A 15,336-nucleotide genomic window follows, 5' to 3' on the forward strand; every position below is an offset into this window, starting at 1 on the left:
ATAAGACAGGAGCAAACGAAGTGACTACGGTGCTACATTGTCCATTCAGGAAAGAAAACCTATTCTTGCCTGGCTATTAGCGTACAATGATTAGAGCACAGATTTTTTCGATCTACTTGTACAATGCTGAAAGCCCCGACCTAAATATTTACTTAATATCCTTATTAGAACTATTGGAATTCTTTCCTCAATGACTTTTAAGGCTGTTCTTAAATTGGAGGAAAAGGGACAATTGTGATGATGTTTTAAAAATTCTCTTAAAATTGGTTATATTTTAAGCAGGTGAAAACTCCCACTTCATTTGCAGTACCACCTGGTGCCCCGCTACTAGACAGAAGGTGGGGAGGACAATGGCGTGTAAGGAGTGGGGGAGGGCAGGATTTGGGATTTTTTTGGCAGAAGAAGGGAATTTACCTTCCTTCGTGGTCCTCCCCGCCATTGCTTGCTCAAAAAATTCTGCAAAGGCTTGATTTGTTACTAACTACACTTTGGGGCTGACTATGACATCTGAGTGTGTTCCCCAAACTACAACACATGGTCACCATTTCTCAGCCAGGGGCTAACACCCTATTTGGAAATAAGAGGGCATTTTGGGATGTCATAACTAACTGCAAGGTGCTCTGTAGCACCTTGCAAGAACTGAGGAAGTCACCTCTACCAGGAAGAATTGTGCCAATGAAAATACCTGTACTTTGCTGAGAAATGCTAGAAGACATTTTTGAAGGCTCACACCCAAGGCTAAATATGACCCTGCAGATAGATCACTGTACCAGCTTGACAAGCACAGAGGATAAGGTCCAGTGAGCTTAAGAGTTACCCTGCTAGCTAGGAGAGGTGGAATCGGAATTGAGTCAAACCTCCTGACTCTGACCAAACATTCTCACGAACCCCTTTATGCAGGTCTGGGCAGCACCGTGCTACCAGACGCTCTACCTGGACTCCAGGAACTGTGTCCTATTCTCAGTGACATTAGGACACTCGGAACAGATGAACAAGTCTTCACAAAAAGCCCAGATTCCCTCAGACAGGAATTAGTGGGATTGGGGTGTGACTCACGGGGTAAGCGCTTGCCTGGCAAGTGTGGGGTCAAGTTCAAATCCCGGTACCACACCCACCCACCCACACGCGTGCACACACACAGAGACAGGAATAGCAACTGCATCCATTGAGCTTTGCTTGTGATAACTTTATGATGTCCATTTTAGCAAACATCAGCTGCCCGCGTAACTTTAGTGTCTAGACTTGTCCCTTCCACCTGGACTTGGATTTTCTGCTCTAATATTCCTTAGTAAAATTCTCTTGCTAATAATGTAAATTCCTAACATAGTGTCCCCAGAGTATTTTGATATACTTTAGCCACAGAGGATACTACAGTCTCTTTTGAAACCTTAATTCCCAGGAAGGTGCAGCCCATCCAACATGTGTGCTGGAGCATTTGTGTGCACAGACCTCAGTGGTCTATCAAGGTTGCCTTAAGTACCAAGACAAATTTTTAAGGACCAAATATGCATTTGGGGGTTCCCTCTAGGTTCTTACATTTCTCCAGGCATCAGTATTGACCTCCCTCCAGTCTTTCTCAAATGAAGTGGGGAAAAAAACAACATAGGGGATTGGGTAACATTGAGGCTACACACCTGGCCAAGACCAGAGAAGGGAAGAGCCTAGGCTTCAGTAGAGATGAATTGTAAGAACTGTACTGCAGTGGCTGCTCCTGCTCTCCCACCCTAATGCCTGGTGGCTTTCTGTATGTTGGCCCTTCCCACTGAAGTGGTCCAACAACTGTCGTTATGGTACACACATGCAATCCCACTACCCAGGAAACTGAGGCAGGAAGGTCTTGTGTTCTAGACCAGCCTGGGCTATACAGCAAGACCCGGTCTCAAAAAACAAACCATAAATAAAACTTCATCTACATTAACATGCCTACATCAATTCATATAATTACATCACCCCAAAGGGTACCGTTAACCAGCCCCCAAACAGAATTGGTAATACAGATAGCACTGTATTATAAACTTTTCCTCAATACCTGCCTGTGGTAGGCTTGTATTTAGTAGTATCTTCTCAGCTGTGACTTGTCACTTTACAAACCAAGTGTTTCAACAAAGAAAAAATGCTCTCCCCACCACTTAGTCAAGAGCAATATTTACTTACTATATATTAATATATACACACGTGTTGTATTTTTGAAACTATATTCAATTTACTTGTTTTCTTAAAAACAGCAAAAAAAAAAAAAATGCATACTCCAAAAACCTGAATCAATCATCACTCTTAAAAAACCACCTCTGTTTTGCTTTCCTAAATCAATTCTTTAAGAAATAGACTAGTTCATACATTTGTCAAGGGCAGAAAACACAGCCACAAAAGTCAAAAACAGTGACTTCACAGTATTCCAACCAGAAGTCCCCATTGTCTGACGGTTTTCAAGTGCTTCCAATCAGTAACAAGGCCATCTATGAATGTCTCCTATAGTTCCTCCACTATCTGCCTCCAAAAAACCCCAAGTAAAATCCCTGTATTACTTACCAAAACACACCCAAACAAGCAAACACCACTTCTCAGAAGAACCCTCTAGCTTTACATAATTTAATAAAACTGACCATGAAGGATAATGCTGTTTATTAAAAATATAGTCAGGGGAAGGAAGTCAGTGCATTTATGCAATTTTACATACACATTTGTAATCTGAAGTTCCATTATTCCAACAGTTCATATAAACCACTGTTTTAGATAAAAGCGCTTTACAGAGGAGATCAGCAATCGGTTATACGTTTGGTAATATGATTAGGCTTGTAGTAAAAATAAAACCTTTTCCATTAAATAATGCCTTCTTAATACAAAACAAATCTCGAAGACTGAAGATTTTTTTCTTGCCTAAGAATTATTAACTTGAAGTTCTTGGAAAATAGCCAATTTTCTGGTTTTTGTCTGTATAAAATGCTATGTTTTGTCTGGATTTTGTTTTCTTTTTAAAGGTAATGAAGGAAGAATTTTCGGTGATCTGTCACTAGGTTGTACTTTACTGCATATGCCAACTTACCGCAGTGTCAAGCAGAAGACTCACACAAACTATCTCGGAGAATTACATGTTTTGAAACAATGTTCTCATAACAAGAAAAACAAAATGGGTCAAAAAGAAAAAACAAAAACCTTGCGATAAATGAACTGAAAGGTGGTCATTTTGTTAATGGAGAATGACTAAACACCCAGAACTCCCTAGAGGTTCGGCTTATGAGTGTACTTTTACACCGCCCCGCCCCCCCAAAAGTCATTTCCTAACCACCTTTTTGTTTTTTTGAAATAGAGGTGACATTCCCATTTCCTGAGCTTATACCTACTGGTAGGAATTAAGAGTACAGGCTCAATAAAGATGGAGCAGAGTGAAAACCACAACTTGCTCATGACCACTCTTGCTGTGGAAGATGAAGAGGTGGACGCAATTCCCTGGTTGCAGGAGCGGATATTGTCCCTTGGCCTTCACACCCAAGACGCCCAAAGGAAGTCACTGGCAAATAGGTGTAAAAAGCCCCATGCCAGCCATACCACTCTTTTCCACCTACGTACTTAGCTCGAGAGAACAGCCAGACCCAGGAAGAGAGCTTCCAGCGAACCTCTTCACAGGCGGAACAAACTTCTGACTGTGAACACAGGGACTGAGAGCCAAAGCACAGGAAGAGGAATCGGCATTTCTCATGAGTGATTTCTGCTGGGGTGGGCCAAAACATCTAGGGCTCACCCGTGTCTGCTGCCAACTCTGCTTCCTAAAACTTAGCTCACTTTCTTCTGGCACAAGGGGGAGATTACACACAACCCCCTCTTCCTTCTCTAAGTGCAGTAGCCAATGCTTTTTGTGTTAAGCAGATCAAACAACACACATTTGGTGTTAGCTATGACTAACTCCTACCTGACTATAGCTCAGCAAGAATTAAAGAATAAAATCTCAGTCACTACCCAAGTGTCCGTGTTGAAAACACTTAGTATGTCTATGAAGCAAATAAATTTAAGGCATAAGTGGAATAACAGCAAAATGAAGTATGCATGTCCTCCTACAATGCAGTATATTAAGGCCTCTGCCAAGAGTGTTTTAAAATGGGAAGTCTTCCTGCCCTAAACTAAGCAAAGGTCCCCCATATTGAAGGAGTAAGTTGAAGACTGAAAGTTTCTAAACAAGTAATTAATTACTCAAACACTCAAGACTTCAGAATCTGAGTTAGAACCGTCATGTGGACTCATGAGCTGCTGGAACCAACGAGGTCAAATCTGCCAGCACCAGAGCATGTGTGAAACGCAAACATATTCTAACATGAAGTATTACCTTGCTTATACAGATACCAACATTTTAGCACAACTCTTGAAAAAACGAGGAATGAAATTTCACATACAAGTCTTTGTGCTTGAGTTTGTAAAAAGGTATCAGAACAAACTGAAAACAAAGTGGTTCAGTTATTAGTTTACTTGAGGGAGCTGTTGAGCTCCTCTGCCTGTCAGTGGCGGAACAGCAGAAACCCAGCTCCCTTGCTGGATTTCAACAGTGAAGCTGCTCATTCATCGGCCTCTGCAAGGACAGAGAGAATCTCATGTCCCCAGTTCCTCCAATAGCTCCTTCCCACTTACTGGGATAACTGTCCAAGTTAGCTGTCAGCAGGGAATGTTTCCATGTAAGGCCCTTGAGGTGTAAAATGACAATGCAACCTAAACAAAACAAGCCACTACAACTTCTTATGAATGATGGTATGCAGTGAAGGGCTTCTATGCCATTTAAGTAGACTTTGGAAGAGTCAGTAAAATTGATTTCTCAAAATTCAGTTAAAAAAATTGACTCACCTCTCATTTTCAAAGGGTGGGAAGGAAGAAGAAACGGAGGGAAGGAGGAAGGGGAAGGAATAAGGGGAAGAAGGAAGGGGAGAGGGAAGGGAGGGAGGAAGTAAGGAATCTCCCATTTTCTTTCCACATTTTATGTTCTTCAAGTTGTTCTGACAAATTGTTTAAATACCAAAATCAACCATGACCCAAATCACGGAGATGTGATGACTGATTTCTACTGCAGTATAGCTATTCATCTGTACAGTTGAATGTTATGAGTACAGCACAGAACTATAAACAAAAAGGTGAAGCAAACTTTCTTTATTTTCAGGTAAAAACATTGACCTGATGGATTATTGCAGATTTGAGAAATCAGCACACAAAACAAATGGACAGCATTGCTTACAGGTGCTTTTATCTGTGTGGAGACACAGGTTTAACTGTCCCAAATCAGCACTGGGAGAAGGGCAAGACAAGAGTGAAATAAAAGAAAACTGAAAACAACTTAAAACAAAAAGAAAAAATTTTACTCCAACAGGGAATGAAAATTACTAATTTGTTTAAAACTTTACATCAATTTAAAATGCTCTGGCCATAGAATAAATACTGGCCAGCCCAAGCCACAGACTTTTTAAACCTACACAAAAGAAATTAACTTTCCTGCCTCATTCCAGAGGCTGTTGCTGCCAGAACCACCATGTAAACAGTCCTAGTGTGTGACCTGGCAAAAAGCCAGTAATACCCTATATTAAAACTAACCTATAAGAAAAGTCTACCTAGTTACAAAGGCTGACTTATATTGACACTATATTTCAATTCAATGAATTTTAAATTATATCTTAATTTGAGAAAACATAGGACAACAACAACAACAAAAAAAGCCCATGGCTAATGAAAACGTCACAACTGTGGGTGTTGTATACAAAAAACCTGCACAATTAATGAGTCTGGGAGAGAAAATGAGAGGGAAGTGAAAAGCACAGAGCCCAGCTAATAAACTATAGTTGTCAAATACATGTGAGCTTTCATTTCTGTACTTATGTACAAGAGTTGTCTTTGGAGGAAACAAAACTGCAGACTTAGCTAGATGGATACACACAGCCCAGAATTAAACTGCACAGCGACATTTATTGTTCAGCCTGGAAAAACATCCCTTTTTAAATTTCACACAGCAAAGCAAGTTAAAAACTTCACTCATCAAATAAATGATAATTTAAACAAGAACTTGCTAAAGAAACCTCATCACAACAACATTTTAGGGCCTGATCACTTTAAGTCCATGGGGCCATTAATGAATATCAACCAAGTGTCTCTTTTATAATCTGCAAGTCGTTTTTCCTACAACAAGAAGGCGTAACATGTTTCCTTGACTCAGGTGATACATTTAGAAAAGAAATCATGATTTTTTTTTTCTTTTGTTGTAACAGGCAGACACTGATTTCTTGCTGTGATCAGGAAAGATGGAACGACTGCTGCCCTTCTCTTGCTGCTATCAACAGTTTGTCACGCATTATTTCAATGCTTGAGTAGTCCGGCAACTTAAGATAGTTCACACACGTCATTACAGAGGGTAAGAAGTCATCTGGGTTTTCTGTTGATTCAAACGTCTTCCGGACAATTGTTAATGGTGGATTCAGACTCCGGAATCCTGACAAAGAGAACAAGAACAAAGTTCAAGGAACTTTTTCCTTTTTTAAAATGCTACTCAGGAAATAATACACTGTTTTGCTGTACAGTATTCACAAACACACACAATATTATTCCTTCTTGCTGACAACACATTCAGTATGTGTTCAATAAATGGAACCTGCTTATGTTTTGTTTTTTCCTTTAATGTAAATTGTATTTATTTAAACAAAATACAGAATAAACTGTCTATGTTTATTGCCTTTCCCTATTCTCATTTACCAAAGCGATTTGAATGTCCCTTTCCTTGCAGTCCTCGCCTGGCCATACAGAAGACAGCTTCTAAAGGAGGCAGAGCAGGATGATCAGAACCTGATGGAACCTACCATTTTAATATTTAAAAAAAACCAATTTTTGTATAAATCGGCAACAGTTCTTTGCCTGGCTAATTTTTTTAAATGTACTAATTCAACTTCATTTTTAGAATCCATTCTCACTTAAGTCAACAAAAAGTTTATAATACAATGTTCTGATACCCTAGCCTTTTGTCTAAGCAGAATTACATGTATATTAGAAACCTTACTTTGACATGTTTGAAACAATCTCTATGAATTTTCCTGCCAGTGGTCTCCAAATGTACTCCTAAACAAATTAAAAGCTTCGAAACATTAGCATAGTGGAGTAACTAACAGGCATTGTAAGTAAGTAAAGAATCCTCTATATCGGTACTGCAGTTTCACAAACATGCGTGACCGAGCTCAGAACAAACGCTAAGCTGCAGTACTGTACCCACCTCCAACAGGCAACCGTGGGCTACCAGTCACGAATTGGAGAAATAACCTCTGCTGCTCATTATCAAAACCACTGAGAATCTCAAACAAGAACTTCACTGCCCGGCTACAGAGAAAAAGAAAGACAGCGAAATTATTTTATTATGTAAAATACTGTCTTTAATCATTTCAAATCTCTGACTTGCAATCGACAATCACGTCAATTTTAAATACAGTTACATGTGAACTCCCATTACAGTGCTCCCTGGAATGTTTGTTTTGTTACAACTGAAGCCCAAATGGAATGACTTTAATAAATAAGTCCTGATCTAGGAGTGTACTAACTTCTGCTTTACTAGCTACATGCAGTAATGGGTAATTCCCCACTTCCCTCATAATTTCACAGAAATACTTGAAAAAGAAACCCTTAGGTCTTAAATTGTAGTTTTGAGAGAAATAAGGATAAAATATGGCTGAACGTTCTTGAACAGGCAGACAAGTTTTTAAACAGCCCTCATAAACTTCTGTTCTTTATACACATGCCCCTGTTTTTGCCTATGAATTGAAAGGCCAATAGAGCCAGTGTTCACCTGTCATGAGTGTAGCCATGGTCAGGTCTACAGCACTCCATCAACGTCTTAGCATCCCAAGTGTCTGCTTTACTGCCACACAGGAGCTGATCCAGCTTTGAGATGAGGTAAGAGCAAAGAATTACTAAAATGCCTGCATGCCCGAATGACAATAAAGACACACGTACCAAGTGCCAAAGATTCTGCTAGGCCTCCTCATTCTCCTGCCATGCTTAGGAGTCCATTGCCTTTTCAGCTGCACATTATCAGGTACTCTGCCCACTTGCAGAGACTGGCTTTTACAAAAGTCTTTAACTTCAAACAAAACAGAAGGCTCTGAAGCAGACTCTGACTTCTGGTTTTTCCTAGTCCTTCGTGTTAACTTTGCACGCTTTCAATTGCTAATTTGCTTCCAACTAGGAAGATTTCATAAATCCTGGCCTTCAGAAACACAGGGTATACAATGACAGAACCAAAAGATAAACAATTGAGCCAAGAGAAAGATGACAAGAAAGCTGAACTTGGAAATGGCAAGTGGGTAGGGTTTTGTATTTTACAAGGTGGGGCACATCTATGCCACATGGTTGTTTGTATGGGGATAAACCCAGACATTACAGAATAAACATTAGAAAGCAAGAAATGCTGCAGGGAATGGTGGTACATGTCTGTAAATCCCAGCACTCAGGAGGCTGAGTCAAGAGGATTGCAAGTTTGAGGGCAGCCTGGGCTACCTACCAAGACCCTCTCACAAAACAAAACGGCAAGAAATGTTCATGTGTCCTAATAACGGTTTCAAATTGAGACTTTTTCCCTCTATTTAACAACTCATTTGAGGAAAACTGCATGCATTAAGAAAATCCAATTCAGAAAAAATGAAGTTTAGTATCTACTAACATGCCACTGACCTATACAATATAGTTGCTATCCCAATTTTGTATCAGAAATACACGCAGCTGAATGATAAAGTGGCCTCATGTGCTGCTTTCAGCACATGCTACATGCTTAAATGAACAGCAGATCAAAATGGACATAAAAATAATTGAGACTAAAATGCTAAGTCATTTAAAGATTTCCAGTGTCAGTCAGGAATCAATGTATATTATAAAACTAGTATTAAAAAAAAATAAAGATTTCTATAACAACATCTTTGGGCCTTTCCATGACATCTTGCTATGTCAAGGGGGGAGGGAGGGGATGGGAAGGGATAAGTTAAAATAGTAAAGCCAGGCACCAGTGGCTCACACCTATAATCCTAGCTACTCAAAGGCTAAAGTGAGGAGGATTTAGGTTCAGGCCAGCCCACAGCCCAGGCAAATAGTTCAAAAGACTATTTATGGACTATTTCACAAAAAGTTTGAAATACTTTGTAAAACTAACAGCTGGATGCAATGGGGCATGCCTGTCATCCCAGCTGTGTAGAGAAGCACAAACCGGATCACAGTCCAGAGCAGCCTAGGCATAAAGCAAGACCCTCATCTCCAAAATAACCAGAGCAAAAAGGGCTGGAGGTGTGCTCAAGTGGTAAAGCGCCTGCCTAGCAAGCAAGAAACCCTGAGTTCAAACTCTACTACCACACTGCAAGGAAGTGTTTCGCCCAATTCAAAAAGTTTAGTTAAAAAAATAAATAAACCTCCTTGGTATCACTTTACTGCTGGGGATTTGTGGCTGTCCCTGCAGCCACAGCAGTACAGACACATGCAGAGGATAGTACATACTATAAGTCCCATTATTCACTGAGCAGCCTCGAGATCTTGGGTGATAAAAGATGCTGCTACGCTTTACTCTCCAAACACATCCTCCCCAACCAGAGACACCTTTTTAAAATTTTTTAAAGCAGTACTGAGGTTTGAACTCAAGAGCCTTGTACTTGCTCTATCACTTGAGGAATGCCCCCAGCCAGCCACCTATTTTAATATTATTTCTTGCTCAGAAAATTTCCTTGTCATTCCCAAAATTCCATCCCTTGTTACCAAATCCCCATGGTTTTGTGGTTTTTGGAACAAAAAGAGTCTTTAACAAGATAGTTCAAAACTGTTCCACTAAGATAATTACAAGTACAGAACTAGAAATGACCTTTTTTAAAAACAAAAGCACAGCTACTTACTTCCTCTGGGTAGAAGTACTGAAGATGACTGAGTGGGAAAACTGATTCAAATCCATCTCGAAAGGAATCAAATTGCCTAGAAACACCTTCATTTAGTGCCCAGAATATAACCAACTGCAGAAAGAAAAATATTTTTAAAAATAGACTTCAAATCTAATACATAGGAAAGTCCAGTGAAACATCATTCTGGATCACTTTAAACAAACAACTACTAATGCAGGTCCTGGCAACATGAAAATAATGTTTAAAAAAATTCCACATGCATTATGTTCAGTGTGTTTGCAATTTTCAATCACATAAAATCCTCCCAGCACAGAGTCCGGTAAGAAGGAAAGGAGATTTTCCCCAAAGGGTAAAGTATTACTGAGAATTAGTGGCAAGGTTTCAAGATACACAATTAGCAAGTGTTAAGGGTTTTTAATGGAGCATGCTGAGTTCTAAATCCTGTTCTGTTCTGAGAGCCTGAGCTTTCTGCTTGTGTGCCTCCTCTAAGAAACAGACAAAGCCTGGACATGAAAGCACAGTGAAACTTCTCTTTTTCACAAAAGAGCAGCTCTTAATTGGTCCAACATTATCTTGTCATCCATAACCTTGGCTAATCAATTAGGTACAGAAACAGACCATATTCAAATAAAAATGAAAACAATCTTTTGTTGATAGGGAACAAAACTGCTTCAAATTATTTTTAGAAAAACAATGAATGTCAATGTTAACTCATTTACCAGTAAGGTGGAAAAGTAACTTTCACAAAATTAGCACAAGAAATGGATAGTATGGAAAGGCACTCCAATTAAACATTAAAAGAAATTGCCTCAAATCACAGAATTGCTGGGTAACACCAACAGGGTATCTAGGATATTACTGACTATGTTTTGATGTTAAAAACTTATGCAGTTTATAATTTAAAATGTAATTTTAATTCACTATTTTTAAAATTAGTTTTCCTTTCTCCTTGATTTAGCAAATATGGTCAAGAACCCTACAAGTAATAATTTGACAGGCCTACTAAACACTTAAGTGCATGTGGTGCATTTGTGTATGTGTCTATTTTGAAGGCAATTCTGTCACACCAGCTGATCTGAAAGAACGGCAGAAATGCAGCTCATAGTAAGAACACAAGTAAAGGCTCCTTTTCACTGATTTTTTTTTTCCCTAAAAGTAAGAAAATGTGGTGTTATTATATTGCATTTAAGCTTGAGGATAGATAATTTAAGGTTATCCAAGAAATATCTGGGGGGAAAAAAGAAGAATCTGATACGTTCTATAAAAAGCAAATAGAAACTAAGCCCTGAAAAAGCAGCCTTCACAAGTGGTCCTAGGGATATAGAAGGACTCAAGGTCTGTACAGGCAGAAGCTAAGTGATCCCGCCTGTGTTTCAGAGGAGTGCAACAGGCAAAGATCTACATCCCCACAGCCAACCTGCCCCCCCCAAAATACGCAATTACATACTCTTAAGTACTCCTCTAAATTGTGGATCGTGACTGGTATGTCTTTCCCTCCTTTCTTCAGTTCGATGTTGGGAAACCCTGGCAGCGTGAAATCCAATCCTAGATCTTCAACTGAGCAGCCATTCATAGTAAGGGCTTCTAATGCATATTGTAGACTCTCTTTGGTCTTTAAAAAGAAGGAAGACATTAAGCATAAGAATTCACTCACAACTATTTTTATTTATAAAAATAAAAGATAATCCCAGAACAGTTAATGAGCTACTTTGGCTCTTGGCTTGTTTCTTACTGGTTTTTGGCTATAATCCACATATGAACAAGTCATCGGGATCACAAAGGAAATAATGTGAAGTGTCCCTGGATCCAACTATTTTTGTGTGAGAAAGCAAGATCACTGAAGTGTCTTGCATACTGAGAAGCTGCTGTTCTGAGCATACTCAAATCAAACTCCACAAAAAGTCTACAACTGTTAACTTGAAGATGTGGCCCCTAGAGCCAGACAAAGTTTTCATTAATTCTAGGCCAATCTTACTGAGCCTAAGATAGATTCAAACAGAGTAGTATAGTTTGGAAATTGTAAATATAGATAATGTACTATCTAGTAATTAACTTTTCCCAACAAAATTCATGTCTCCAGAATACCCTGGAGATGCTAGGCCTCTGAGGTATAACAAATTTGTATTCATACAGGAATGCTATAATGAAAGAGAAAAAAAAAACTACCAAGAAAGTCCTAAGAAAAGTCAGGCCAAACTCTGAAGATAAATGTTAAAAGCGGTCTTTACTACTCACTTTTTAAAATGCCTAAAACTTATAAGCCTATATAAAATGCTGATTTGCTTTAGACTGAGACTCAAAGACCAACATACAAAAACGTAAATTTCTATCTATCTAAAAATGAAGGCATCCTGTAGAGAAGTAAAAAATGGCTTCCCAAATTGGGATGGCTGTGTGTATGAAATTTCTATAGCCAAGTAGTTAAGATGAAGAAAATTAGTCATTGAAATTAGAAAAGGCTATAAACTCTGATTAACAAATTAGTTCTTTAAAAAAAAAAAAAAAAAAAAAAGAGGTTAACTAAAAGCTGTTTAGATTTCCAGACAATTCAGAATACGAAGGAGGTGGCAAATGACTTAGGATCATGGCAAAAGGGAGTTGTTGAGGATTATATATGTATCTATTTCCCTGTTAAAAACAAAAACAAACAAACAAAAAAACCCCTCCATTTTTAAGCCCTCTCTCCATTTGAGGTACATCACTGAGGGTCTTCAAAGGGAGGCATTTCGTTTCACATTGAATATTCTTCAGCAGAAAGATTAAAAAAAAAAAACAAAAAAACAAAACTCTTCATCTTAATATTGACCCACTGGAAGCCCTCAGAAGTATTACTACACTTTCTGTCACAGACCAAGGTGATTACTACTATGCTAATCAAAGTCTCTTTATAGACAGGATCTATAATATGCAATATATCCTGGTCATGTTTAAAAGGAATTTACTTTTAGTTTCTCTGGACCTTATGTATTACATCAAAGGCTAAGCTTTAGCACATGTTCTATGTTGTTGTTGGTTTTTTTCTTTTTGAGACTCTAACTACCAGGCAGAATCTGAGCCAGAAGAACTTGTTCCATCTGTTACTTTAAAAAATAACAGGATAGGGTAATTCAGAATGCCATTGTCTCTTATATACTCTGGCTCAGTCATTTAATATAGTAAATTAATTCCTGGAGTATAAAATTTTGTGCTATGCATTTTATACTTTTGGACTGATAGCATCAGGAATAAGGACAGAATAACAAACATTAAAGAGGAACTGCTGTGAAGACCTGTGGCATTTATTTTTTTTATGTTTTTATATATATATGTATATTTTGTATTGTTTCTCAACATAAAATCTCAATTTGCTACTCTTATATTATTTAATTCGTAAGCTGAGACTTGATTTAACCCAACACTGGTCTATGTTACCAACACAAATAGAAGCTATTTCCAACTGTGCCAATTTTTAAAAATACAACCTTGTTTTTTTCCTAGTATCAGATACAGAACCACTATTTACTCAGACTGAGCCAAACTGAGCAAATAAATATATTTTAAAAATATATAGTAATGATATAAAGCTCAAAATTATCCATGAGATAAAACAGAGAATGTTACAGTGGGGGAGAGTGTGGAGGGAGGAGGAAGACTGGACACCCATCATGACAATGACCTTGAAAAGTATCTTTTGGTATCTCTGTAGAAAAAAATGGGCTACTCCTAAATTAAGCCATCTTTCCTAAAAATAAGCTGTCCTGACAAGTTTTTCTAATCTAAGTGGCTCACAAAAGAATTCAATAAATAAGTTTTATCTATGATTTCAACTAGAAATATATTTCATGTGAGAAATCAAAGCTGTTGATTCATCACTTGCCATTATTACAGATCATCTTACTGTGAAATCACACATTTCAGTTAGTATAATAAAAACAATCTTTTTAAAAATAAAATATACACGCCAACTTAACAAAGCCTCACTGTTCCTGGACCACCTCTCGTAGGCCTACCTGGGATTTATCCTGTTCCAGTCTTTTTTTCTGCCTGACAATGTCTTCTAGGTGATACACTGATCTGGCTACAACAGGGTCGATATCAAATAAATCGTGTGATGTCAGTGAAGTTTCTTGCCGCAGCATCCACTTATAAAAGGGTAAGCCAAGGGGAAGGTCCACCTGAAAAAAACCAAGCAAATACTTTGTTATACTGAACTTCTAGAACTACTTCAAATCTCAAATAGACACTTTGGAAAGGTTAATCCCCAAGAAAGAAAATCATTTAGGAACTGTTTCTCCTAAAACGTGAATTAATTGCCTCAATTTGGGGTCCTAATATGGGGAAAAATTTAGAACACAAAGATTATCAATGTTGGACATATATTTATAATACCTATTACAAGAGGGCCTCTGAAATACTAAGATGTGCTTAGAGGGATTCTACTCTACTGAGTTGAGTAAACTCAATTTCACTTCTACAATAGGCAGTATTACTATTTTGAAACAAGTTAAAATGAAGAACTTACTATATTTAAAACAGAAAAATAAAGTAAATGGAACTTCTAAAATACCTGATAAACAATTCATTACAGTTAAAGTAAAAAAATACAAGCTTGTGAATTTGACATCAGACAAAAATGTCTTATACATATTGATAAAGTATCTCAAAAATGTGGGTCGAGGAAAGGAAGAAAAGTCCAGAAATATTCAAACCTCCGTGAATACTGATTACTTAGGCTATTTTCACAAAAGCACTCGAATGGAAATTTAATGAGGTTCAACTACATCCTCATGGCTTTCCTATTGAATTAAAAATACATCAAATACTTCCAAAAATATAATTAATGGCACCCCTTAATGTTGCTTGATTCTTTGAACCTTGGTTATTCAAGAAGTGGTCTAGGGACCGGCAAATGGGCATCCCCCAGGAGTTGCTATGAAAATTAGGAGTCTTGGGTAGTTGGACAGCCTCACCCCTGTCCTACTGGCATTTTAAACAAAATCCCCAAGTAACTCATGTGCACTTTCAAGACTGAAAAGCAGTGCTCTAAAATACAGCATTGAGTGCATAGGGCCAGGTACCTTCACAGAACATTGTACACCAAAATTGTAGAGAAGCAAACAATCCTAAACTTACCAATCTGAAATCCATGATAGCCTTAGCCATTAATTTTCCTAAGAAGCGAAACTTCATCTTAACCTTTGCGATATGAGCTGGCTTAGCTGTCCTACCAAAGGGAAGCGCAAACAGGCCCTGGAGGTTTTGAATATACTTGGTCCCTTCTTGGCTTCCTGTAAAACGAGCAATTCACCAAACTTCAGATGATATTTCCAAAACCAAAACCAAACAAAACTTGGTAACTAAGAACATTTAACAAACTGGGTATTCTAAAAATACTGGAAGGTGCTTCCTTATTTGATAAGAAAACAGATTAAAAGAAATTAAGGGCAGAGAATATGGTTCTCCAATAGAAATTAATTAT

At 38.1% G+C, this 15,336-nt stretch overlaps 1 protein-coding gene across 17 annotated transcripts in view; it reads right to left on the minus strand.

The window, feature by feature from the left end:
* Positions 1-5,914: 5,914 nt before the first annotated feature.
* The window catches only part of Trip12 (thyroid hormone receptor interactor 12), a 144,052-nt gene continuing 134,630 nt past the window's right edge, over positions 5,915-15,336 (minus strand). For all 17 annotated transcript variants that reach the window (XM_074071922.1, XM_074071923.1, XM_074071935.1 and 14 more), the window contains 7 exons: positions 14,991-15,145; positions 13,868-14,032; positions 11,326-11,490; positions 9,876-9,989; positions 7,793-7,887; positions 7,226-7,329; positions 5,915-6,454 (listed from right to left, as the gene is read on the minus strand). In XM_074071922.1, the coding sequence (XP_073928023.1) occupies positions 6,258-6,454; positions 7,226-7,329; positions 7,793-7,887; positions 9,876-9,989; positions 11,326-11,490; positions 13,868-14,032; positions 14,991-15,145 (995 nt within the window). In that variant the 3' untranslated portion in view covers positions 5,915-6,257. The remainder of the gene's footprint in view (positions 6,455-7,225; positions 7,330-7,792; positions 7,888-9,875; positions 9,990-11,325; positions 11,491-13,867; positions 14,033-14,990; positions 15,146-15,336) is intronic.

This window comes from Castor canadensis, chromosome 4 (genome assembly GCF_047511655.1).
Source record: "Castor canadensis chromosome 4, mCasCan1.hap1v2, whole genome shotgun sequence".
Taxonomy (NCBI): Eukaryota; Metazoa; Chordata; class Mammalia; order Rodentia; family Castoridae; genus Castor; species Castor canadensis.